The following is a 24719-nucleotide window of genomic DNA, read 5'->3' as shown; positions in this document are numbered from 1 at the left end:
TGAGCAATTTTAAGGTCACATCTGGTGCAGCTGGACAGACGGGGTGGGTTAGTGGGACACAGGCAGTAGTGCCAGGATATCAGCATTCATCCCGACACAAAAACTGATGACTCAGTGACTTCAAGTGAAAAAATGCGATTAAAAAGCCACCAGCTCAGAGAGCAGGGCTGGGCGCGAGGCAGCAGCTGGCCACTGACGTGAGAAACGCCGCCCTTGCATAGGGCCGTGCTGCGAGGTATTTAAAAAATTCTCCACGAGGGTTTGTCGGTCACTGGGACGACTTAGGAACGAAGCAGTGATTTGCCACCAGCTCCTCTCCCCGACTGGTGCTCTCTGCTCGGGTCAGCTCAGACCTGAGACCTTCAAGGATGGGGAGTTGGGATAAATTTGTTGTGATATTCACCACCAATTTGAAGGAATCGCTGCTTTGCAAGATGGGCTTTCACACCTCGTGTCCCTGCGATGCTCTGGGGGAGCCATTGGGGTGAAGAGCAGACTGCTCCCTTCTGCGCAGAGCGGTGGGATGAACAGCCCTACACTGAGGCTGCAAACCCCCCGCCCCGAGCACGGTTTAAATAAATTAGGTCTGAAAGTTAGTTCCCACAGCTGCCCTGAAGTCGCCTCGCTTCCCTCCCACTGCCGCGGGTAGCCTGTTCCCAAAACAGACCACAAAAATGACGGCAGCCGCAGTTTGTCACGCAGGAGTCAAGGAGGTGTCTGTTGCAAATAAACACAACCCCTGAACAAATCGATTCCCTCCCCGCTCTCAGCCACGCTGGACGCCCCCCCGACCCACTGAGTTCACGCAAAGAAAACCAGTGGCAAAAGAAACCCAGCCAAGATAATACAATCCATCTGTGTTAAACTGTACACCAAAGAATCCTGTACGTAGAAGTACAAGGACGTGACATATAGAACACGTATATATGCATGCCAGGTGGGATGGCAACTCCAGCCTTCTTCCCCTCCCCGCACGGCCATGTGCCGATCATCAGAGCATCCTGCCAGAGGATGTGGAGATGTTGCGGATCACGCTCGGCCCTTTGAGGCCAGATGCCTTCCACCTCTCAACACCGCTTCTTCCCTTTCAACGCTGGCAGACGCGAGGGCGGAGGCTCAGCACGGATAGCGCAGGGAAGGAAAATCGCTGCTTGGCGTCCGACGAAAGTAATTCGGAGGAGGTCCCCGGCTGGTGTACCGCATAAGGGCGACGTCATGGAGCGCTTGGTTTTGGCAAGGACAGACTTCATACTGCTTTGAGAAGCACAGAGGCAAATCGGGGGCGGTGATCTTTGAGGATCGAAGCGGCACAAGCTGCTGGAGTCCCCTCTCAGAGAGGCAACGGCCTTGCAGAGCCTTCACACGACAGCACTGCAGCCAAGAGACCAAGAGCCTCCTCCACGGTAACACCAGCAACAAACCGGGCTGCCCGGTGAGGGCTTGGGTTCAAGGGCCGAAGCAAATCCCCCATCCAGGAAAAGGAATAAAGTAACCAGACACCCCTCCCCACTGCTGGAATGAAGCAGCTTGTGCAAAGCAGTGCCGCATCCAGGCACCTTCTCCCTCAAAACGCAGAAATGGGGGTTCCCAAAGGAGGTTGGGCCCCTTCTTACCTCACCGGGCAGAGACCTGAGTGCCAGCAAGCAGGACTCACCCCGGCTCAGCGGTGATAAGCTCTTGCACGGGGTGAGAGAGAGGTTAAGAAGGTTTAATCTTAAACTATAGCAAAGACTCTACTCCAGCCAGCTGCACTGAGACCACAGCAACCCAGAGAGAGGGGCAAAACTAAGCATGGGTTAATTTGGACAAGTCCCACTTTGGGAAGCACTTGAAGAGGTTTTCACACCTCATGGTTGCAGCAAATCATGGGGAACCCCCCACAACAAGCTGTTCAAGCCATAGATTAGAGTATTAAACAATTGCTTCAGTGTTAGCTTCTGTCTTTGAATTTCCAGTTAGCTTTTCCCCACACCTTGAACCTCAGCACCACTTCATCAGCCCGATGCCAGGCACTGAGGTTTCATGTGCTCCCACTGAGGTCAGGGTACCGATTTCACCGCGATTATTGGGGGAGGAAGGGGAAGGATCACTACACGGTAGAAATCATCTGCTACAAGAGGAAAAAAAATTCCCTAGGGCTAGAAGGAAGGTAGATGGTTTTCTGTAAACCGTTAAGGCAGGTGGCCTATCGGAGATCCATCAGGACCACGTCTCTCTCGACTACTGACACGTGATTGCAGGTCTGGAAGAGAGGGGAAGAGGGGACAGGGGGTTATTCAGATGTTCCCACAGCTCAGGTGAGTCTCCTCTACCTCATGACACAACCTGCACCCAGTGTCCTTCACAGAACAGCCCTCTCAGACCAGGAACTACTGCCCTGCCCAGTGCCACACAGAGACCATGGCAGGACACAAATCATAGAATCACAGAACGGTTTGGGTTGGAAGAGACCTTCAAGATCACCTCGTTCCAAACCCCCTGCCATGGGCAGGGACACCTTCCACTAGAGCAGGTTGCTCAAAGCCCCGTCCAACCTGGCCTTGAACACTGCCAGGGTTGGGGCATCCACAACTTCTCTGGGCAGCCTGTTGCAAGTGTCTCACCATCCTCATGGTGAAGAATTTCTTCCTAATGTCTAATCTAAATCTACCCTCTTTCCATTTAAAGCCATTACCCCTTGTCCTGTCACTCCATGCCCTTGTAAAAAGTCCTCCTCCAGCTTTCTCGTAGGCCCCCTTTAAGTACTGGAAGGCTGCTCTAAGGTGTCCCCAGAGCCTTCTCTTCTCCAGGCTGAACAATCCCAACTCTCTCAGCCTGTCTTCATAGGAGAGGTGCTCCAGCCCTCTGATCATCTCCGTGACCCTCCTCTGGAGGCCACAAACTTCTCTCTCTCTCAAACACAAGCCTTTGCTGCTGCCTTGACCTGTTTCTGCAGAAGTGCTCCGCATCACACCTCCAACACATGCTAACAAGTCAGAAAGCTTTTGCATCTCAACTCTAGGAATAGACAAGCCCCTGCCAAGCTGACCCTCCTGTCCTGGGTCACAGCCTAGCACCTTGACACAAGTATACGTTCAAGTGAAGTGTCCAATATGCCGACTCGCAGTACTACAGTCCCCGCTACCTCGTGGGGTGACTTACAGTGAATAGAGGGGGGTCTTTGGAGTGTGGGTGGAATCCTTTCTGCCGGCAGGAAGAGATCTCCTCCAGGCCATGCTCCGTCAGCTTGAAAAACCCTGTCCTAGAGCAAATAAACACAAGCTCTGTGTAGCTTAAGTCTCTGCAAATAGAAGCACCTCCTTTGGTGTCTCAAGGAGCACACTTGAGTCTGCTCATCTCAAGCAAGGGCAGAGATGCATGCTGTGGGACGCTCCTCTGCCTGGGACACTCCTCTCCCCAGTTCTGCGGCTGCAGGCTGGTCTCCTTTCACGGGTGGGCAGCCACGGCCCAGATACAACCCCCCAAACCAGCTCAGAAGAGCTGTCGAATCACACGTGCACTTCCAGCCTCTTTTGGTAAAACTTTCATTGTGTGACTTGACATTTTATTCCACACCAGGAATCCGATAGAGGAAAGATCGTGATAAACAGCCCTTCAACACCTTCTGAAGAGGCTAGACCTCCTGCCCAATCTTTTGGTTGGGCAGCACAGGCCGAGGGGAAAGGCCTTCCCTACCCCTCATCCATACTTACTCCTGGTATTTCGGAGAACACACAATAGCAATGGACTCCGGCAACATCATCTGGTAGGAGCAGTGTGTGTGCAGGTCGACGCTGGAGAGGAAGGCTGTCTGCGTGGGGTGAGTCTGAAACACAGGGCAACATAGAAGAGAGGAAGTTACAGCAATGTTGGAGGACTAGTCCAAAGGGACCGCGTCTGCGGAAGGAAGGTGGTAACAGAGAAGAGACACGGCTCCTTGGATGCCACAGGGGACATACTTCTACACAGAAAATTGTTTTGGATTGCCCCAAAACATCTGCTCCTCTTTTCCATTTGGAATAAGTACAGGAGGAGCTCTATGTTTCTGGCCACATCCCACGGGAAGTCACACTTGAAGGCACAACACTGTCCTTGCTTTCATGCACGCCTCCCTGCAGGGCACTTCACAGGTTTCTGAAGTGCAGCTACCCCTGCGGCACAGCACCATCAGAGACCTAACATACTGCCAAGGCACTTCAAGATATCACATTCCACCATGACGGCCAAGGGTTGTACGATCACAGACAACCACCACCTTACCCAACTCCGGCTGACAGCTAGATTTCACAGCCTAACTCTTGCTGAAAAGTCTTTCCCCTTTTGCTTGTTAGGTTTTTGTTGTCAAGACCAGCAGAAAGGTCAAAGGGATTCTTGAGGGTCCCTGGATGTTGCAGGGCCATCACTGAAGAGTTAACACCAAAAAGCATACACCCTGCACGTATCAGGCACAGGCAGCAGGCATTTATTTGTCAAAGCCTGCGAGGCAGCTGCTGCTTTCGAGAGATTACTCAGCAGCACCAAACATTTTGCTTGGCACCGATCCGACTGCCAAAGGCTCCGCAGGGACAGGCAGCAGGGCAGCACTGAAGCCAGCGGAGGAATCTGGAACTGGCACACCCCACGGCAGAGCAGCACACAGCTGTCTGCAAAAAGCAGCGCTACTACAGGGACACATCACGGGAGAGGCCCTGCGCTGACAGCAGGAACTCGGGATGCCCTAACAGTGCCTCTGGAGTCAGCTTTTAGCTGGATGAAACATGAGCTTCACGCCCAATATCCCACTCTCAAAGGGCCCGATGCTTTAGGAAGGGACCCAAACTTAAAAGAGAGGCCTGGATTTCTCCGGCAGCGTGAGTAGTGGCTGAGACAGCACCAGAGGGAGAAATCCAACTGGAGGATGCTGCCTGCTCCATGCCCTCTCCTCCAGGAAATTCTCCTCTGCCAGCCCTGCTGCACGCACCCCTTTCCCTCCACGCTGAATGCAAGGCCAGTTAGGAAGTGAAACAGGAACGAGAGACTCACATGGATCCAGCCTAGCGTAACAAGGCCGTGCTGATCCTGGATCACGAAGAGCTCCTCCTCATTCTCCGTATTGCAATAATCGGGGCCTCCGTACTGCTTGGGAACGATGACGTGAGTTATCGTGAACTCATTCCTCATCTGCAAGGCAGCGCAGGGAGGCTGTTACCCACCGGACACCCCCCAGGCAGGAAACACTGCTGCCGCCCACTGGTGCAAAGGTAGTTTCCTAAGCTTTGGGAACGCGGTACTTCTGCATTCACCCCTCAGGGGCCCAGCCAGGGGAACAGCAGCTCTGGAAACAAGCCCACGGATGCATCTACCGTCCATTTACAGGTCACAGAATTGGTAATTGCAAGTTACTGACAAAGGAATTGCAGGACTTTCTGAGTCTGAGCATGACCCACGGCCTTCTATTTCATTTTCCCTGCTGTGCAGAGCATACACAAGAGCTCAGAGAAGTCCTGGACACCCACCAAAGCAAGTCTCTCCACTCACTAGATGATGCCTCATAATTAAATAATCTCCAAGTGTCTGGAAGCAGCTGGACTGCAGAAAGTTGCTACATCAAACAACTTCGTTTCAAAGCAAACTTCTGCAAGCAAAGCACCTCCCAGCGACTCAGGGAGGACAGGCTGAAGCTGCCAATAGAAACCTGTGCATGCAAACTCTTTGGGGGAGAACTAACTGTCTCCAGTCAGTGTTTTCACTGTCTTGTCTTGGTGAGGGTCCTAGTTCACAGCTGGGACACCTCAGTGCTGCTGGTACCACAAGGATAAGTCACCAGAGCTGCCTGTCACCGGCAACGTGGGAGTGCTTGAAGTAGGTACCCAGAAAAGAGTCTTCAACAGGAGAGAGGAAGCTGAATACCCATAGGGACTTGGTGGCCGGCACCTCATTCAGTGTGAGGAAATCCTAACGTAAAAGGGAGGAAAAGGAGAGGCAGATCATCCCTGACGCTCACATGAAACCCTAGTCATCAGTGAAACTGCACTACAGCCTCCCGTAGCAAAAATCAGGGTCCTCTAGCCATTTTCAAAGCTATTGCACACCTTGACAAAAGGCCCCTGAGCCGCTTCCAGAGTCTTAATCAGGATTATCACCTTACCAGCTTACCGCAGAGGATCCCACAAGTCTCCACACCCCGGATCGTGTTGGCGTCAGCCAGCTGGAGGAATTTCTGGCAGAGCTCCCTAGGGACAATGACCTGGCGAAGGACATCCATACTTGCATCTGTGGGAAGAATGAGAGCACAATGAGCAATGACAGTCGGGGATGCTGGAGAAATGCTCCCTCAGGTCAGTATCTGAAGGGACTAGACTGAGAATATTCAGCCTGGAAATATTAACTGCTCTAATGTCTACCCTTAGAACAGCAGTGACAGATAAATGAAGTCACTGTGACACGTCACAAAGGACACTCACTACTTCTTTCAAAACAGGGACACGTAGAGAGAAAGAGACCTTTAGCAGTGTATCAAAAAACAAGTATTTTGTTAACCAAAAATGAAACCACAACCACTTACAAACATCATTTAAAGTAAGATGTGTCACTGGTCAAGAACCAGTCATTTCTAAGTGCCCAAATCAGTATTTTGGAGCCATATTTGGCAGAAGAGGAGAATTCGGTCAGCCTAGCCAGGAACTAAACCCCAATCTCCAACAAGTATTTGGATCTAGGAAAGCCAAATAGGCTGTAGACTCCAGATCAGCAGAGAGACTGGACTGGAGAAGCGTGGGGGGCCGATTCCCAAGTGGAGACAGTTCTCCCCAGCCCTGCAAACCTTTACTGGACCATGGGGAGAACATCCAGGGACTTGGAAGGCCAAACGCCCAGAAAGGATGGAGCCACGATCAGATACTTCCAAGAGCCTCCCAGACAAATCAGCTCCTCTGCCATGTTTGGCTCAGCCCCGGCAAGGGAGAAGGGTGCGCTGAGAGGTACTAACTGTTTTCCGTGCTCCCCAAAGCACTAGGTTTCAAAGATCTGTCCACAACAGGAGGTTTGGATGAGACAGTCCCTGCTGATGGACTTGCAGGGTCAACTGGAGAAACAGGAACCCTTGGGATTAAATCAGTCGGGGGCTTTTCCACGCCAGGGATGAGGGGTCCATCCAGAGATTCGGGACTTGGCTCTGGCTTTCCAAATTCCTGCACTATCCTTAGACGTTCCTTCTCTAGCTCCTGTCGTCGAATCATCTCCTCGAAGGCATGGAACTGCTCTTGCTCTGCCTGCTGCTGCTTCATCAGGGCTACCCGATTTCTCTCTTCTTCCAGCTGCTGCTGCAAAGCCAAATTGCGTGCGAATTCCTCTTCCTCCTCCTTCTGCAAGGAGAAATACACCAAGGGACATCAGCAGACAGGGGAACACTAGCCCAAGGCAGAATATGAAGCCTATGTACTCCAGGCCCTCAGCAATCCCAGACTACTTCTAAAGGGTCTGCAAAAGGTAACCAGCAAACAGCACTCCCTGCAAGGAAGATCAGGAGAGCCAGCTAGACCAGGGCAGTAAAACTGCTGCCCTACCCTCCCCTCTTCCACAGGAATATAATTCCAGGTTGGCTTCCCTCTATCCCATCTCTAAAATTGCACTTGTCCACAGCAAAGCCGACTGCAGAGTTTTCTGCTTTGCCCACAGAACCCCAGCCCCTTGCCCACACTGTTACCAGCTGCCTGCTGAGTTTCTGGATTATAAGACCTAGACCTCATGTTGGGACAAAGCTAAAAACCAATGAAACAACAGTCCCAGCTCAGACTGCCTCCAGGACGCACAATGAAAAGAGATGCAGGGGTGCCTATGGCAAGTTCACCTACATAATGGCAGCAGAGACATGATCAGGACAGCTCTGTGCTGCAGGTGATGCGGCTGGACCCTGCAAGCTGTGGCTACCCAGACTTCACATTTCAGAGCACCCAGGAAGCCCTGGAGACCTGCCCTCTTCCAAACTCTTTGTGCCTGAGGGTCTTCTGGGGAGCACAAGCCTCCAGTCTCCTCTCACTCACCTTCTGCTCCTTGTACTTAGCATAGTCCTTGGCGTACCTCTTTAATAGCTCCTCCTTGAGCTCTTCAGCTCTGGGGAAGGCTACTTCTTTCAGTTTCTGAAAGGAGAAAACACAATCATAAGAGTGTGATAGCTCCAAGGCAAGAAAAACAAGACCTGAACAGATGCAAGAATCAATGGACACGTAGCACCCAGAGATTATAAACCATCCATCTGTTCACGAGGCAGGAAGGGCTGAGCAGCTCCACCACCATGTGCGGACAGGCTGCAGACAGGCACGTTGTAGCCGGGTGGCACAGACAGCACCGTCAACAACACTGAGCAAGAGCTTAGGCAGCATTGTTCTTTGCTCTCCTGGTCAATGTTGAGCAGAGGAACGGTAGTTTCTTGGGGCTGTGAGCAGTCTCCAAGGATCCTCTGGCAAATCCCTTGAGGACCACACACTGAGCATCCAACCACCATGCATGGAAAAGCCATGTGGTCTTTAAAAAGCAGGGAGTTTAACAGGAAAGAAAGGACACCCCAGTGCTCAACAGAAAGTAAATTGGACAACCACAGCCAGCCCAGTGCAAGTATAAGGGGGTAAGCAAAACCCAAACTGTAACTCCCAAGGGGTCACACACTGCCTGGTCAAGACAAGGCTTCTCAGCATTTGTGTGGATCACTCACCCCAGAGCCATGAAAACCCAAGGCTGATGACCCCAAAACATTTCTGACAGCAGCCGTTAAAGACTTGGCAATGTTGCTACTTACTTTCACTGTCTCCCTCTTTTCAGGTATGACAGCGGTTTTGTAATCACGGTGCTGTGGCAGCTTCTCAATGAAGAGCCTGTAAACACAGGAGACAAACTGCACTTCTGAATCACAGCAGAAAGGGACAAACTCAAGACAGTAAGTGGCATTTTGAGAGTACAGATCATTCCCCTCCAAGACTAACCCCTTGCTCCACCACCTCCCTGGGCCCTGTGCTCCCCGCCATCAGGACAGCCATCTGCCTTTCTGCAGGAAATGCTCCATCAAATAATGGCTTCTGAGCTCTTCATGGTACACAGCAGATCTTGTTCAATCCCAGGGGAGCACCTTGCACAGATTTTTCTTCCACCTGGACTTTGGAGACGATCCTCAGGGATAAATACATTTGTTTTGAACAGAAATATTAATAAGCTGGTCTAAAACACCAAGGACACTGGCAGCAATTCAGGAAGGTCCTTGGGCACCTGCCTACACCTCTGCGAGCATCTAAGGGGATTACACACAAGCTCAAGGACTCGGCTGACTCAGTGCTCACACCATCCTTCTGTATGCCTTGGAACAAACAGTTTGTGCCAAGAGATGGGGAAATTAACTCAGACCTTGAAAAGAGAAAACTTGCAGCTAAGCTAAAAGCAAGTTCACAACATCCCCAGCTGCTGCATCATGAGCCTTTTGGCTCTGTAGCCTGACCACCCCAGAAGGTCAAGGCAGTATTTCAGGCAGCAGGGCTATTTCTGTGCAGACTTCTGGGAGGGAAAGCAAGACTGAGCTCAACACCACCCTGCTCCCAGCATGACTACGAACAGGTTAATCGTCAGCTTCTCTACGAACGGATAACTGTTCTCCCCTTCCAGGAAGCTCTGCAGGACACAGTGGTGAAGGTGCAGAGAAAGAGTACTGCAAGCACTAGAACAAGGAAAAAAGCCCACAAACATGGGGCAATTCACTCTGTCTCAGCTCTGTGAGGCTCCCCAGCCTTGAGGCATCCCCGAGTCATCTCTGCGAACAAGTCCCCGGTGGCGCACTAGCTGACTGCGTGCTCAGGGTGAGCTCACGGCAAGCTTAACTGGGTCCTCGTCTCCTGCAAGTGGAGCTGTGCTTGCTCTGAGTGTCCACAAAGCCCGTGGACATAATGCAAAAAAAAACTGCCCTCCTCCATGGCTCTTGGCTACACTGCTTCAGCATCTGAAGGAGGATGCTCTACAGCTCCTTTACAGAGCAGCCTCGTGCCCAGGCACAAGGAATAAGGGTAGCGAGGACTAGACTGTGCCCCAGGGAGCAGCACAAACAAACCAAGCAGAGCCAAGTGGGAAAAACTCAGGGGGGACAGAGTGAGAACACTCTTCATGCTGAGAAGCCTCTGTGTGTGTAGTAAATAAACCCATCTGTTCAAAACCTCGGTCCTCTGGGAAAAGGAAGGACTTTTTGCAACCCTGAACGCTCCTGGTTGCCACAGAGAGTGTGAGGATGCTCTCGCCAGAGACCGCAGGATCAGCATAACCACGTCACAGCCCGGAGCCATGGAGAAGCCACTGCTCCATCCGAAACGCGCAGCAAGGTACCTGCTCCCGCCTGGTGGTTGCGAAGTAGGTCACTGTGTCGAGGAGACAAAACAAGGCTGTGATCATTGCCAACAGCTAGCAGATTAAAATGGAAGGGATTAATTAAGAAGGATTAAGAGCAGATGCTGGCCTGGGGAGGATGAAAAAACCAGCAGAGACAGCTGGGTTTCCACAAGTCAGGAAGGGGGGAAAAGTGGGCAGCAGGATGAGAGGAGGACTCAGGCAGCCAGAGGAAAACTCTCAGGCAAGACCAGGCAGTGGCAGGCTGGGGATGGAGGCAGAGGACGGGCAGGAACGGTTCACATCTCCTATCGACAGCCCAGCTGAGGCTTGGCAAGACTGAAACCTGCGGCTCCCATCGCCAGGAGTTTTGGGCTTGTTCAAACCTCCGCCTGCTCCCGAGTCCACTATGAGGAGCAGCTGTTTGGCACCAAGCAGCCACATCACAGGCTATTTTTAAGCACTGCTACGGCACGCACGCCAAGCCGGCGTCTCTCAAGTCCCTTGCAACACCCCACGCAAACCCCTGGAGCCAATCCTAGCAGCTCACAGCCACGCAGGCAAACCAGGAGCCCAAACACCACAGAAAATTCATGTCTTATTTTTTTTTCCTTTCTTATTTGGCTCTAGCAAAATCAAACCTAGAGTGCCCGATGGCGATTCAAGGAAAACGTCCACTCAGATCAACACAGAAGCAGCTGTTCAAGAAGACAAGCAAGCAGGTGTCTTAGAAGGTGACAATATGCATGGGTTAAAACTCCAGCCTGGTTATTCTTAGAGATACCCGTGCCACCCTCCTGCCCCCCATGAGGAGGGATGGGCAATGCGCTTCATTTCCGCATGGGAAATAGAGGTGCTGTGCAGCCAAACAACCTGCAAGAGATCAAGCAGGTGGCCGGGGGCCAAGCAGGGAACCGGCTGCCTCAATGGGAATCTCAGTGCAGATGTGTCTTGAGATTACCCCGTGCCTAGACAAGACTGTCTCAAAACCAATGGGTCTCCAAATCAGGCGCCACAACAGAGATCTCATCATGTAATTCAGTCCTTGAGATCAGCCTCAGGGAGTACTGTATAAGGAAATAAAGAGAAATCCAACTTCCTAAAGCCACACAGACCACACCTCGCTCCCAAGGACGATGCGCACACTCCCACCAAACACACCAAGTTAAGAGCCTCTCACATACTTCTCAGAGCTGGAGTCCTCCCCTTCCGGAAGGCGCAGCCTGATGTGGAAAGTGCCTACACTAGGCCAAACACTCCGGCAAGGAGCTGGGCTCTGAGAAAGGACAGCCACAGCACTGACTGCAGATGTGGGCCGAAGCACCAGAGGAAGAATTCTGATCTCATTTCTAGAAAGGGGAGAGCAAAGCAAGTCCCATGAGAGGCTCCAATTACCAGTGCCCTGCTCTTGCCTTCTGGATCATGCCCCTTGGGGAAGGACATCTAGAAAACCCTTCATCAAGCCTACCGCTTCAGCTCCAGCTTCACATCTTCATTTAAAGAAATAAGACAATGGCATTAAGTTCATATCTTCAGACAATCCAGGGCAGAAGCTCATATTTATCAGTACTGGAGAAATCACACCACCGAGGGCAAGTTTTTTCACCTTTCTGGCAGCCCAGCAGCCAGGCTAACATAAATGCCACGAGCATTTGAAAACTGCTGGAGAGAAAACACGCCAGCACCCATCATTGCTATAATGAAACAGCAAAAGTGCTTTTACTTCATTTGTTTAGTTAAAGAGTTTCTCCTTTGGCCCCAGCTACGTAACCAGCCTGGAAAACTTCCCGAGGGTTTTGCACTTCCCAGCTCCCTGTGCAGCCTCCCAGGGCACTCGCTACAATGCCCATAAAAGCTCAGGAAGTGCAAGGCAGGAAGAAAAGCTAATCAGAGAAAAATGTGTTGGATTTAAGGGGCAGAAACCCTGCACACAGGGGCAGGGAGAGAAAATGCCCACAGAGATGCCAACCACATTCCAGATAAGCGGGTTGTGTGGGCACAGCAGAGACCATACCAGAGTGGCACTGGGCGAAAGTGGGAGGGACAGGCTTTTGGCCAAAAAACCTAAAGGAACAGGACACTCTGTGCCATTGGGATATTTTCTGAGCATCACAGTTTTCAGCCCTTTAAACACCAACAGGCACAGCTACACAGAGAGGCACATGTTTGCTCCACTCATACTCTGGGCTGCTCAGACACAATCCAGACCTGACACCACGTCACCATGTTAGCACGGTGTACGCTCCGGCTCAGCGGGCACAGCAGCGGGGTTTCAGACCCAAGATGGCCCGTTTCTGGGCAGCTGTGGAGATGATGGCAAGAATATGCATTTATCTACACAGACAGCCCTTACAGCTAGAGACCCAGCAGCTGAAACACCAAACAGGGTCTTGCCTGGGTTTATATATGATCTGGGCCTTTCTAGAAGGGTGCTCGATACCCAAGAAACTCACCAGTTGATTGGGATCAGGTTCTTTGGACCCAGAACTCTTCCCCACATCCCTCCTGAGAAGGGCTTGGGCGTATGCGTGCATGTTTGGGGGGGGAGATCATATTCTGAGATATAAAACTAAACCTGCAACCGGTCCCTGCACCTGAAGGAGGAACCCACTGCCTGCTGTAAAAGGCTGTAGGAACTTAAATATAAAGCAGGCTTCTCCTCCAAAGCTGGTTTATTAGAGAAACCGCCAACCAGCCTAGATCCTTTCCAGGTAGATACTCGATACAGAGATTCTTGACCACAGATCCTTGCCAATCCGTACGTCATGGCCAACCTAGCGACAACTGAGGCCAATTTAGCCACTCTGTGGTGATAAAACACCAGGAAGCTTTGACACACAAGGAGCCAAAACCTCCCTCCTGCTGAGAGGAGTCTCCACTAGCAGAGGGACAGAGGGATACATGATCAGCCTAGTTTCAAAGGGAACTTTTATAAACCTCCTGCAAAGTAGTAAGCGGCATTTGTGGGTCTGCACCTCACACCTTTACGACATCTCCTGGTCAGTCTACCCAGCTGTATCCTCACCTATGCAGTAACAGAACTTCAAAAGGAGCAGAGCTCTGGACAGAACCCAGTTCTTCCAGCTCAGCAAGGCCTCACGGTATTTAGACATGCTCAAAATACGCAATGCCAAACCCACAACCCCTTGTATTGACAAGGGTTACTTGCAAACGAAGCAACGCTGCTCTTACGTGATGTATTTGTTGTACAGAATAAAGGCATGCTCGATATTGCCTTCCTCCGAGTAAATGGTCGCCATGCGGAGGATTTCCACTCCAGAGCGGTAGTAGCGTCGTGGCGGGACATCCTCGTTCACTTCCACAGCACTTCCCACCTGGATCAGTCTTCGGACTCGCTCCTCCGGTGGGAGGCTGACGTCGGCGTGGTCGGGCATAACAACACACATCAAAGCTGCCGCGAGGCTGACAAATTCTGTAGTGGGAGGAAAGTCAAGTGCATCAAAACCAGCGTAAACCAGGTAACTCAATCAGTTTCCTCAGGACTGTGTTTCCTCAGCAGAAAAACATTTAATACATGGGCCAAGTTAGGTCCTGAGGGAGGAATCTGGGAGAAGCCCAGCTCTTTTTGGGCACAGTGCCTGGATATTTACCTTTATGAACTGAAAGGCAGCCACAAATTCAAGATCAGTCCTTGGTAATTGATTTCAAGTTATGGTGTCAGCCATCCAAATCCTATCCAAAGTAGCTCTTGCTTCCCAGTTGTCTCTCCACACAACAAAACTAGTGCCGGTTACTAGTTTGGGGGGAGATGGCCAAAGCGTTTCATTCAGACTCGAGCAGAAGTGGCTTTACACAGGGTTTTTACACTGCAGCGTTCACTGTTTTGCTTACACAGCAGCGAGAAGAGGATGGAGCTGAAGGCCATCCTTCCAGCTGCTGCTGCTCAGCAAACACATCCCTACCCAACAAGCTTGATCCCAAACTGCTCTCGCCCGGGCACAGTCGCAATCCCTCTCTCCCCCATGCTGCAGGAGGCACACCCGTCACCCCAGGAATGCACCTCAACCTGATCCGTGCGTCTGCCTCCTGCTTGGCTCCAAGAAACCCCTTCTCACCCACAGTCCCATGGCACAAGCTGATAAATTTGAAGCTGAGGAAGCGCTGAGACTGTTTGAGGGGCAGTAAGCCCAGAAACCCTCCACAATGCTCTTCCCCTACACTAAAAGCAGTTTTCCCCTGGAAAAGCCACCCTGGACCAGTGTAAGGGTTAAACTCTCTATGAAATCACAGCACTGAATCCAGAGCACCTCGCAAGCCTTCCAGCAACACGACTGCCACAGCCACAACGTCACGATTTACTGCGGCTCCTTCCTAAATGGGGGAGAGGTCCTGAGCTGAGCTAAGCACTGCCTGAGGATCCCGAGCCACAGAGGAGTTGCCTTTCTGGGGTTACCTCAGAGCAGAAGCCCCTTTTAACGGCAGGCAGGCCCGCGTTTCTCAGCCTGCATGCTGGAGAGACCTCCACAGGCCTCTTGCCCTAAACAAGGGCTGTGGGATTCGGTTCTGCCAGAGGCTGCTGTGCCAAAGCACTCGCTTATGGGGTGTGACAGAGCCACAGCTCAGAGTGGGTTTCAGTTTCTCCTCCTCACTGGTGCTTCTACAGGGGGGTGGGTTCAGTTGCTCCCCCAAGCCAGAGCTCTCAGTCACCTCCCCAAATCAAAGCCCCCCTGCCAAGTTCCACAGTCCTTTTCCCCCCCAAGAGAGAATAGACACCACTCACACACTGTAACTCCCCGTGTCCCCAACCCAGAGCTCCCCCTCTAATTCCCACAGCACTTCTTAAGATAAAGTTCCTAAACCACGCCCCCCCCGCGAGCTGCTAGCCCCCAAACTACAGAACACCTCAGCCACTGCCTACCAAGAGAAAGGAAGACAGCCCCCCCCAAAATCAGAGTTCTCCAGAATTCCCACAGCCCTTCCCCTACAAGGGAGAGCAGAGGACCCCCAGGGCTGCCTGTCCCTCCCAGAACAGCCTCCCCCCGCCCCTTGCCTCTAAAAAAAGAGTAGAGAATCCCCCAGCCAAAGCCCCCGCGGGCTCCCAGCCCCCCACAACAGAGCAAGGGGAGCCCCAAACCGGATCCCCCTTCCTAAGGGGAAAAATACTCACAGCCAGAGCCCCCCCGGCCGGAGCCCCACGAAGGGAGCCCCGATACAAGACTCCTCCCCCCCAACCAGAGCCCACATAGCCTGGGCCCACAGAAGAGGAAGGTACCCCCCCGACAGGCGACGCCGGTACCGCCTCCCCCCGCCCAGGCCCTGACCCCTCAAGCGAGGAAGGGACCCCCGCAGCCCCAGGGCCCGGGCCCGGGCCTGACCTGCCACCGGGAGGACGCCGCCACCCGCCGCCTCCCCTCAGCGCTTCCGGGTTGTTGCCGAAACGCCGACAGCACCGCTCCGCCTCGCTTTCAACAGCCAATCAGGAGCCGCCGCAACATCCGGGCACGCCACAACCACCTCCCACTTCCGCCCGGCCAAGAGGTCGCTTCCTTTCCCTTAGCGGAAAGCCCGGCGTCATGACGTCAGCGCCCGGCCCTGAACCTTAAAGGGGCAGCTCCTTCCCGGCTGCCCAGCACCGCCCCACCCGAAAACACCCGTTCTCACCCCAAAACGGTCCGGTCTTGAGGCCAGAGTCCACCGCCCAACAACCCTCCGCTCGGGTGAGAGCCGAAGCGCGGATCCTGCAGGGCTCGTCAGGCCCATCCAGGGGCAAATAACCGCTCCACAACCAGGGCTCGAAGGTTACGCACCGCAGAAATTTACTTTAGCAAAAGTGGGTGAAAAGAACAACAACAAAAAAATCATCTAGTTTCAGGCTGAATCCTATTTCTTATGTATTGAGGAAATCAAGGAAAAGCCCTTTTTGCTGAAGGTTAAAGGGAGGCTCCTGAAGATGTTTCCTTAGGGTGATTCCAGCTCTGTTTGGGTCCATGTTCATTGTCCGCATCCCTCAAGGAGTGGAGCTACGACTCCGGTATGACATAGGATTAAAAAAATTCTGTGAGATTTGTAAAAGTATCAAGAGGGGGTGTGGGAAAATAAAAAGTTAAAAAAAAAGAAGAGCTGTGTTAAGATTACGAACACTTGCATTTGCAGTTCCCGACTGCTGGTGGAAGTTACAGCAAAGCCACTCGTTCAAGCAGTGACAGATCCATCTCGGAACTCCTCCAGGGTGAAGACGCAGCCCTGCACAGGCTTTCATCGTGTACAATGTTCCTTACGCCGTCACAACAGGTTTCCTGCGCCGGCGCCTGCGTTTCCTGGCCGCTTGTCTTTCCTGGGGGGGGCAGAGGTGGGGGCTCTGCGGGGGAAAGCACAGTCCATTGCGCCACTCGTTAGCGGGCAACGAAACCCAACAGTTCCTCGCTGCCAAACTGCATGGCCGCCTTTGCTCCGTCGCCCCGTGCTCCTGCGCCAGCTCCTGGTGTTGTGCCTTGGCAGCTTGCCTGCGGTGGTTCTTGGCGCTACCAGAGTTTCTGGAAGAAAATTCAGGAGTCAGTACCAGGAGAAGTCACGGCCTTGTTCAGTCTCTGTATGCGGAGCCCAAAAGGGCCGATTGTGAATCCCCCTCGGCCCTTCCAGGTTCACCCAGTCCCTTTGGCTTCAGCCTGAACGATGCCACACCCAGGAAGAACACCCAGCTAGCAGCTTATTTCCTACATGCCGATTTCTTACAGGAAGGGAAGTTTTCAGCAGGAAACATTTTGTACGGCCCCAAAGAGCGGGGCTGAACGAGCCACTGCTCAGCCAGAAGCGGGCACTGGCTACCTCGCATCTGCTCCCGAGGTGGTTTCGGAACTCCCCCGCAGCTAGGAGCTGCCAGAGTCACCTCCCATCTAGGATGTGCGCCCCAGGTCACGAGGAAGCTCTTTACCTGCATTCACTGTTCCCCTGCCATCCCTGCTGAGACGGGAGGAGCCTAGGAACAGAAAGAGAGTTACTGCTTCACTGTCAGGGAAGAGCTGCCTCACTTGGCACCCGGTTCAAAATCCCCTTGTCCCTGAAATCTCCTAGGCAGCTTGAGAACCAGCCCCGCTGGGAATGAGCACCAACACTGTCAGTTATGTTATTCTGCATCTACAGGCACAAGTACGTTATTCAGAGGCAAAGAGATTTGCTGCTGTAAACACAAGGAAAACTTCAACATTAATATTTAGGCTTGAGACAGGTTTCAGGGAGGTTTTTCTTCCCCCACCGCAGAGCTGGCAAGGCAACGGACGCTCTCTTGCCTGAGTTGCGGCTTGTAAAAATCTAAGTTTAAGTTTCTTAAAAATGAGAGAGCAGCCCTTTTTGTTCCATCTGCTCAGCTGTACAGCATGCACAGAGGCAAGAAGCAAAAACCTACCTGGGCACCACTAAGGGGGATTGGTCCGAACAATGCGGATGATATCTGGCCATCTGCTTTTTAGTGTTCGGTGTAGCCCCGGCTTTTTCTCTGACAGGGTCCGAGCACAAATTCTTTAGTTCGCAGTTCCTTAAAAAGAATTCTGTACGTCTTGACTGTGTCCGCAAACCATTCACCAAGTGATCACAACAGCTCTTTTACACTTAAAAAACCGCATCCCTTTGCATCACTCCTCCCCAAAAAAAGGGGGAGGGCAGCCCGCCTGTGTTCTTTAAACCCAGGTCTCCCAGCTGCCGACCTTCCTCCTTACCCACCGACCCAATCTACCTCCCTTCTAGGAGCTAGTCATATTTAACATCTGTGGCTTGACAGCAGCTCTCCCTGGGCATATGCACTTCCTTAGGCACATAAAAAAACTTACTTTTTTACAGATCTCCTCTGAAGATCTTGGATATAGTTGGTTCTCTCTATAGGATGTCCTCGAGCACTGTTGAACACTGGAGGGAGACAGGTCTGAGTTACAACAACTGCTCTGTACAAGTCATCTTCGAGCTGCAGAGCACTTAAACCCTTTAGAAAGATTTTAACCCCTTCAACCAATACTTCCACACTCAGATCACATAGGGTGGCTCCACTCAGCGTACTGCCCTTCGCACGACAGCCCAGGACAAGGCAGACACGCAGGCAGAGCTGCGGCGTGGCACTATTCGACCTGCGCTCAGCGACCACCACGTTCAGTCAACCCTGGTTAGCTCCACAGTCGGGCCGTAAACTTAATTCTTTCTGTCCAATTACCCCAAAGAACCCCCAGCACCTCCCCTCCTCTGGCTCCCATTCTACACGACAGAAAAACACACACACACACAGAGCTAAAACACAGTTACCTCCCTGAAGCTAGCCCAAACCTTTTGGCCATCTAAAACCACAAGCCCACGATAAACATTTTGCATCCGAAACAGAAGAACGTACACATACGTACACTCTATTGCAGTATCTGGCTCCATGCCTTCAACATCAATCAGGTACCTGAACAGATCAGCAAGAAAGCTCTAATTAGACAGTTAACTATGGAAACTATGACAGCTTAGCGATGATTCAAAAAGAATTCCTGGGAAGTTTTTACAGCTTCTATTCACATGCCAGAATGGAGTATCAGCATTTGGTCTGCTGAAGTCGGGGATAAAAAGTGCCCCCTAACAACAACCTTCTTGAAGCTGAAAAGCTTTAAATCCTTGCAAGTCTGGGATTACGCAGGTCACTTGACTCGTTTTACTAGTGCAACACTATTTCCTCCCAGAGCTATGAGAAGCTGGCAATGCCACCACTTCACTCAGTTTGACTAAGGACAACTCACCTACAAACCAGGTAGCCAGTTCTGTTTAAGCCATGCGTGCAATGAACTCCGATGAGTTTATCTGTAACACACAATAATCAGGTTATATTTAAGTGCTCTTTCTCCAAAACCCAACCAGAACAAGCCCGTTTGCATTCATCCTCCAACAGTCACACCAGCTTAAATAAACAGACATGATGATGCAACAACATCACCATAATGTCTAATTAGCACCTCCGATTCAGCTCATTAATTCATTTAATTCTGTGAGCTCATCTGCATGGTCTCACAGCTCACTGCAGGGAAGATGTATTTAAAAGCTCCACAAAAAGCTCTCTTTCATTTCCTGAGCACCAACAGCTTGCTGCTTACACCGCTATCAAAAAGCTATCAATATTTACAGCCAGTCTAGAGATGGAGTCTCAAACTCAATTAAAGCTTGACTCACTGCTGAATTATCAAGAGACAAGCATGAATTCCTCTACCGTAACAAACTGATCTTACTACCTTGACATTCACGTGCCAAGAGAAGGAAAAGAAATTCATGCTGTTCATTAGACATCACTGGCCTCCAAGCCTGAGTGCAATGTAAGGGAAACCCACACTTACCGTTATCTTTGTTGTCGCTCAAAAACTTTTTAACAACACATTTGAATTGAAAGATGGTGTGCTTGTTTGGTATTTCATGTCCCATTGTCAAGATCTTTGAGTAGCAGAGTGTGGCTGGGAGCTCCTACAAGAAAGGAAGTCAATAATTTCCAGAAAAAGCACAAGGATTCTTATCCATTAGAGAACCATAGACCATAAGCCAGAAGAAGCCAAGCTTTTCAAGTAAGCCCAGAAGAGCTGCAATATACTTTTGGGTAAGAAAACTTCTTCTTCACCCCGTTGACCCCCCTTTTTTTTTCTTCTATGACATATGACCAACACTCCAGAGCAGCCTGTTTGCATTTTTATTTCTCACCCCTTTGCTCTTTCCTCCCTGGGGAAGACAAAGCATACACAGAGCACGGAACATCTTTCCAAGCAAGTATCCACACATTTGATACCACAAGCCAAAGCTGGCTGTAATCAGCTCTTTACTCAGGACAATCTATAAAACCCAGCTTTAGGGTATCTCAAAACTTGTGCTGATTGGTACAAAGAGGATCTGCACGATGGGGGTTGAAGACCCCAGGCCTGTTCTTGATCAAGGACAAAGACGTCACTCCGACAGGCCTGCAACACTTCACCTCATGCCCCTGCCAGAGGATTTGAGTGCCTCACACTGTTTCAAGTTATTTTCTCGCAAGAAACAGCTTCCACTTCATCAGCAATATCAGAGTTTACACAGAGCTTCACTTCCTTGACAGCAAGACAAAGACTGACCTCTGGCCTGTAGTAGCGAGTTGTGTACGTCAGGTCAATGATCAGGCCCAGTTCTTCCTTCTGCTCTTTGATTTTCTTAATCAGGTCACAAGGTGAAAATCTCTCCTCTGGATGAAGATTCCGGTCAAAGCTCTGAGGTGACATAACATTTAAGAGCAGACATTAAACTCAGGTGCATTGCAACCGGTGGGAAGAAGTCCGTGCTGCAGAAACTCCCAAAGATCATCCCTTCAAAGAGAAAGTCGCAGGCAACGAGCAAAGGCAGATGCAGACAGACACACAAGTTACACCGAGCCAAACGAGAACACGCTCAGGCCCTCACTGCTTTGGGACTGTTCAGCTGAGGCTTTCCAGGACTGACTGATGACTTTATACTGTGGCAGAACACTGCAGTGTGACAAAGACGCCCAGAAACTGAAGTTTTCGTTTGGTGAAAGCTATAAAATAGGTCTTCAGCTCAAACAGAGGTGAACAAACAGCACTGCTCCCCATCATGAGCTCTCCAACACCCACAGACATGACCCAGTGTTTGTTCTAGGTGTAACTGCTGTGCTCAAACCACTCCGGAGCAGCACTCACCCCAGCACACAGGGCAGAGACCTCCAGGCACAGCCGGGTGGGCAGCGGCACCGCCACACTGACCCCTCACAGCCTCTGCTCCCAAAGCTCGGCTCCAGCACAGCATTCATCGGGCTGCACGGCCTCCGGGCACCTGGCAGAGCTGGCGGGGGCTGCCCGCACCATCCCTCCTGCCCTAACAGAGCTGGCCCGGACAGACCTCCTTGTATCCGGGGTGCCCGGATGGTGCTGCTGGCACCCAGAAAGCTGCCAAGAACCCCCAGAAGCCGTTCCTGGTCACCCCCACAGTGTGAACACCACCACAATCCCATCACATGCTCCGACTGGTCAAACAGCAGTGACCGCGCTGTGGTCCTCTCTCTCCCGTGTTATAACCCACTTACCAAAAATAAACAACAAAATGAGCTACTGACGCTCCTTCTCACTTTTTAGAGGGAATTCACTCATTGATTCTCTGCAAAGCCACACTTGCCCGCAGCCGCTTTCCGCCCCGAACAGGCCCAGGGCGTCAGCGGGCACTTACCTTCTTCAGGGGGACTTTGAAGGCGATGAAGCGGGTGCCCGGCATCCTCCTGCCCAGCGGGATGTAGTCGGTCCACCTAAACCGGGCAGCACGGAGGCGTTAACCCGCTGACCTGAGGATCCGGCCCCGCGTTCTCCCCGGCCCGGGGACCCTCACCCCTCACACTCCGCGACGCCCCCCAGGCTTTAAGCGACGGTTCTCCACTGCCCGGGCCCTGCGACACGTTCAATGTAACGGGCTAGCGCCGCCGGTGTCAGGGCCCGGCTGGGCCCCGCGGCTCCCGGCAGCACCGGGCCGCACGCCGCCGCAGCACCCCGGGGCAGCCCCCGGGAGGCCCCAGGCCGGGAGAAAGCCGCGGAGCTGCGTGAGGAGAAGGCGAGGAAGACGCACTCACCGCTGCGGTACGCGGGAGGCCCCTCCGCCCACCATGATGGCGATGGCCGTGGCGGTGGCGCCGGCACCCGGTGCGTCGAACGCCACTTCCGCTTCCGCCGCCTTGACCCCGCGCGGCCGCCGTCCACGCCGGCGAAGGCACACTGAGGCCCCGCCCCCAGAGAGGAGGTCACGCTCCCGATAGGCCACGCCCCCACACGGCGTGGTCTAACGCTGTGGCGCCGCCTAGCGGTTACAAATGGGTACAACAGCCCCGGAACCGGCATCGCCATCACCGCCCCAGCACGTGTCACCGCCCCAGTACCACCGTCACCTTCCCAGTACCAGAACCAGTGTCACCGCCCCAGTACCACCGTCACCTTCCCAGTACCAGAACCAGTGTCACCGCCCCAGTACCACCGTCACCTTCCCAGTACCAGAACCAGTGTCACCGCCCCAGTACCACCGTCACCTTCCCAGTACCAGAACCAGTATCACCGCCCCAGTACCACCGTCACCTTCCCAGTACCAGAACCAGTGTCACCGCCCCAGTACCAGTATCACTGCCCCAGTACCAGCATCACCTTCCCAGTACCAGAACCAGTATCACTGCCCCAGTACCAGCATCACCTTCCCAGTACCAGAACCAGTGTCACTGCCCCAGCACCAGCATCACCTTCCCAGTACCAGAACCAGTATCACTGCCCCAGCACCAGCATCACCTTCCCAGTACCAGAACCAGTGTCACCGCCCCAGCACCAGCATCACCTTCCCAGTACCAGAACCAGTGTCACCGCTCCAGCACCACCGTCACCTTCCCAGTACCAGAACCAGTGTCACCGCCCCAGCACCACCGTCACCTTCCCAGTACCAGAACCAGTGTCACCGCCCCAGCACCACCGTCACCTTCCCAGTACCAGAACCAGTGTCACTGCCCCAGCACCAGCATCACCTTCCCAGTACCAGAACCAGTGTCACCGCCCCAGCACCACCGTCACCTTCCCAGTACCAGAACCAGTGTCACCGCCCCAGCACCACCGTCACCTTCCTAGTACCAGAACCAGTGTCACCGCCCCAGCACCAGCATCACCTTCCCAGTACCAGAACCAGTGTCACTGCCCCAGCACCAGCATCACCTTCCCAGTACCAGAACCAGTATCACTGCCCCAGCACCAGCATCACCTTCCCAGTACCAGAACCAGTATCACTGCCCCAGCACCAGAATCACCTTCCCAGTACCAGAACCAGTATCACTGCCCCAGTACCACCATCACCTTCCCAGTACCAGAACCAGTATCACTGCCCCAGTACCAGCATCACCTTCCCAGTACCAGAACCAGTATCACTGCCCCAGCACGTGTCACTGTCCCAGTACCAGAACCAGTGTCACTGCCCCAGCACCAGCATCACCTTCCCAGTACCAGAACCAGTATCACTGCCCCAGCACCAGCATCACCTTCCCAGTACCAGAACCAGTGTCACCGCCCCAGCACCAGAATCACCTTCCCAGTACCAGAACCAGTATCACTGCCCCAGTACCAGCATCACCTTCCCAGTACCAGAACCAGTATCACTGCCCCAGCACCAGTGTCACTGTCCCAGTACCAGAACCAGTATCACTACCCCAGTATCAGCATCACCTTCCCAATACCAGAACCAGTATCACTGCCCCAGTACCAGCCTCACTGTCCCAGTTCCAGCACCGTCACCCTGGTTCACCCCAGCACCAGCATCAAAGCCCCAGTACCTGCTCCATCCCCACCTTGCGCCAGCACTGGTACCAGCATCCCTGCCTTGGTACCAGCATCCCCAGTACCAGCACCCCCACCCCATGCTGGTACCAGCACTCCCAGTACCAGCATCCTTACCCCAACCTGACACCAGCATCCCCGGTACCAGCATCTCTACCCCACCCTGGTACTGACGTCCCCAGTACCATCACCCCCAGTACCAGCATCCCCCATCCCACGAGAAGCAACCCCCACCTGGGGACCCCCACAAAGGGCCACCCACGGGCTCCCCATCATGGCCACACAGTACCGGTGGTTCAACCGCAGTTGGGAGCAGCAGTTGCCCCTCGGGACAGAGAGAGGAAGGACAAAACCAACCCAAATGTACCCCAAAACCCCCTCCATCCCCACCACCGGGGCAGGACCAGGCAGCACACACGTGTCGGCATCGCAGGGTCACCGCTGCCGGCCCCATCCCTTCCCCTCGGACATGAAAATCACCTCCCCAAAAAAATACCACAGTTGGGATGGGAAATTGTTGGCATGGGAAACCTTTGTGGGGATGGGAAATCATCATGGGGATGGGAAACCACCACCGGCATCACCATCACCGCCCCGGTACCAGCGTGAGCAGCCGGGGCTCCTTTGCCATACGCAGACATATACACATATATATATGTACCGTGCACGTAATGGCTCTTCAGACTCCACACTTTCCTGGCCCTGGGAGTTTTGTCCCGGGACGAGGTCTCAGCCAAGCCAGAGCAGGATTTTCCAGTCCGTGGCATCTCATTCCCAAGAGGGTGGTGGGGAGCAGCACCCTGTGCCCAGCCTGGAAAGATGCTGCCAGCCTTTCCAGCTGGGAGAAAAGCCCCTTTTCCAGAGGGAAAAAACCCACATGGATTAGCATCAACGCCGGGAAAACGGAGGCGTCAGCAGCTGGTGGCGGGGAAGGGCCGGCTCGACTTGCCCGGCCGAGCAGGGGGCCCAGCTCTCGGGGTGCCCCGCGGCCGTCTGAGCGCACGGGGGCTGCTCCCCCCGCGCCGGGGAAATCAGGTTGAACCTCCCTCATTTCCAGCCAACCCTGTAATTAGCGCTCGGCCCATGCTGGCGAGCAGGATCCGGCCCTGGGAAGGA

General features: G+C 53.0%; 2 protein-coding genes across 3 annotated transcripts; both read right to left on the bottom strand.

Annotated features, from left to right (window-relative positions):
• Window positions 1-1791: 1791 nt before the first annotated feature.
• On the bottom strand, window positions 1792-15668 carry STAMBP (STAM binding protein). The gene is made up of 10 exons (XM_059831594.1): window positions 15651-15668; window positions 13507-13747; window positions 8753-8828; window positions 8001-8096; window positions 6947-7322; window positions 6107-6231; window positions 5002-5139; window positions 3693-3805; window positions 3142-3241; window positions 1792-2242 (listed from the first exon to the last, which is right to left on the bottom strand). The coding sequence occupies exons 2-10, from the start codon at window positions 13719-13721 to the stop codon at window positions 2186-2188; spliced, it is 1296 nt and encodes a 431-aa protein (XP_059687577.1). The 5' UTR covers window positions 13722-13747; window positions 15651-15668; the 3' UTR covers window positions 1792-2185.
• A 417-nt stretch (window positions 15669-16085) lies between these two features.
• DUSP11 (dual specificity phosphatase 11) lies at window positions 16086-21909 on the bottom strand. Of its 2 annotated transcripts, XM_059831590.1 has the most exons (10): window positions 21875-21909; window positions 21481-21556; window positions 20379-20510; window positions 19620-19743; window positions 19032-19092; window positions 18657-18703; window positions 18099-18174; window positions 17678-17806; window positions 17207-17251; window positions 16086-16808 (listed from the first exon to the last, which is right to left on the bottom strand). In XM_059831590.1, exons 1-10 carry the CDS (start codon window positions 21907-21909, stop codon window positions 16550-16552), a joined length of 984 nt encoding a protein of 327 aa, XP_059687573.1. In that variant the 3' UTR covers window positions 16086-16549. The 2 variants fall into 2 exon arrangements, with proteins under 2 accessions (XP_059687573.1, XP_059687575.1); XM_059831592.1 differs by lacking the exon at window positions 17207-17251.
• Window positions 21910-24719: the final 2810 nt, after the last annotated feature.

The sequence above is a fragment of the Gavia stellata genome, chromosome 31 (genome assembly GCF_030936135.1).
Source record: "Gavia stellata isolate bGavSte3 chromosome 31, bGavSte3.hap2, whole genome shotgun sequence".
NCBI classification, from domain to species: Eukaryota; Metazoa; Chordata; class Aves; order Gaviiformes; family Gaviidae; genus Gavia; species Gavia stellata.
The sequence above is the reverse complement of the archived record's forward strand: the minus strand, read 5'-3'. Positions and strand labels throughout refer to the sequence as shown.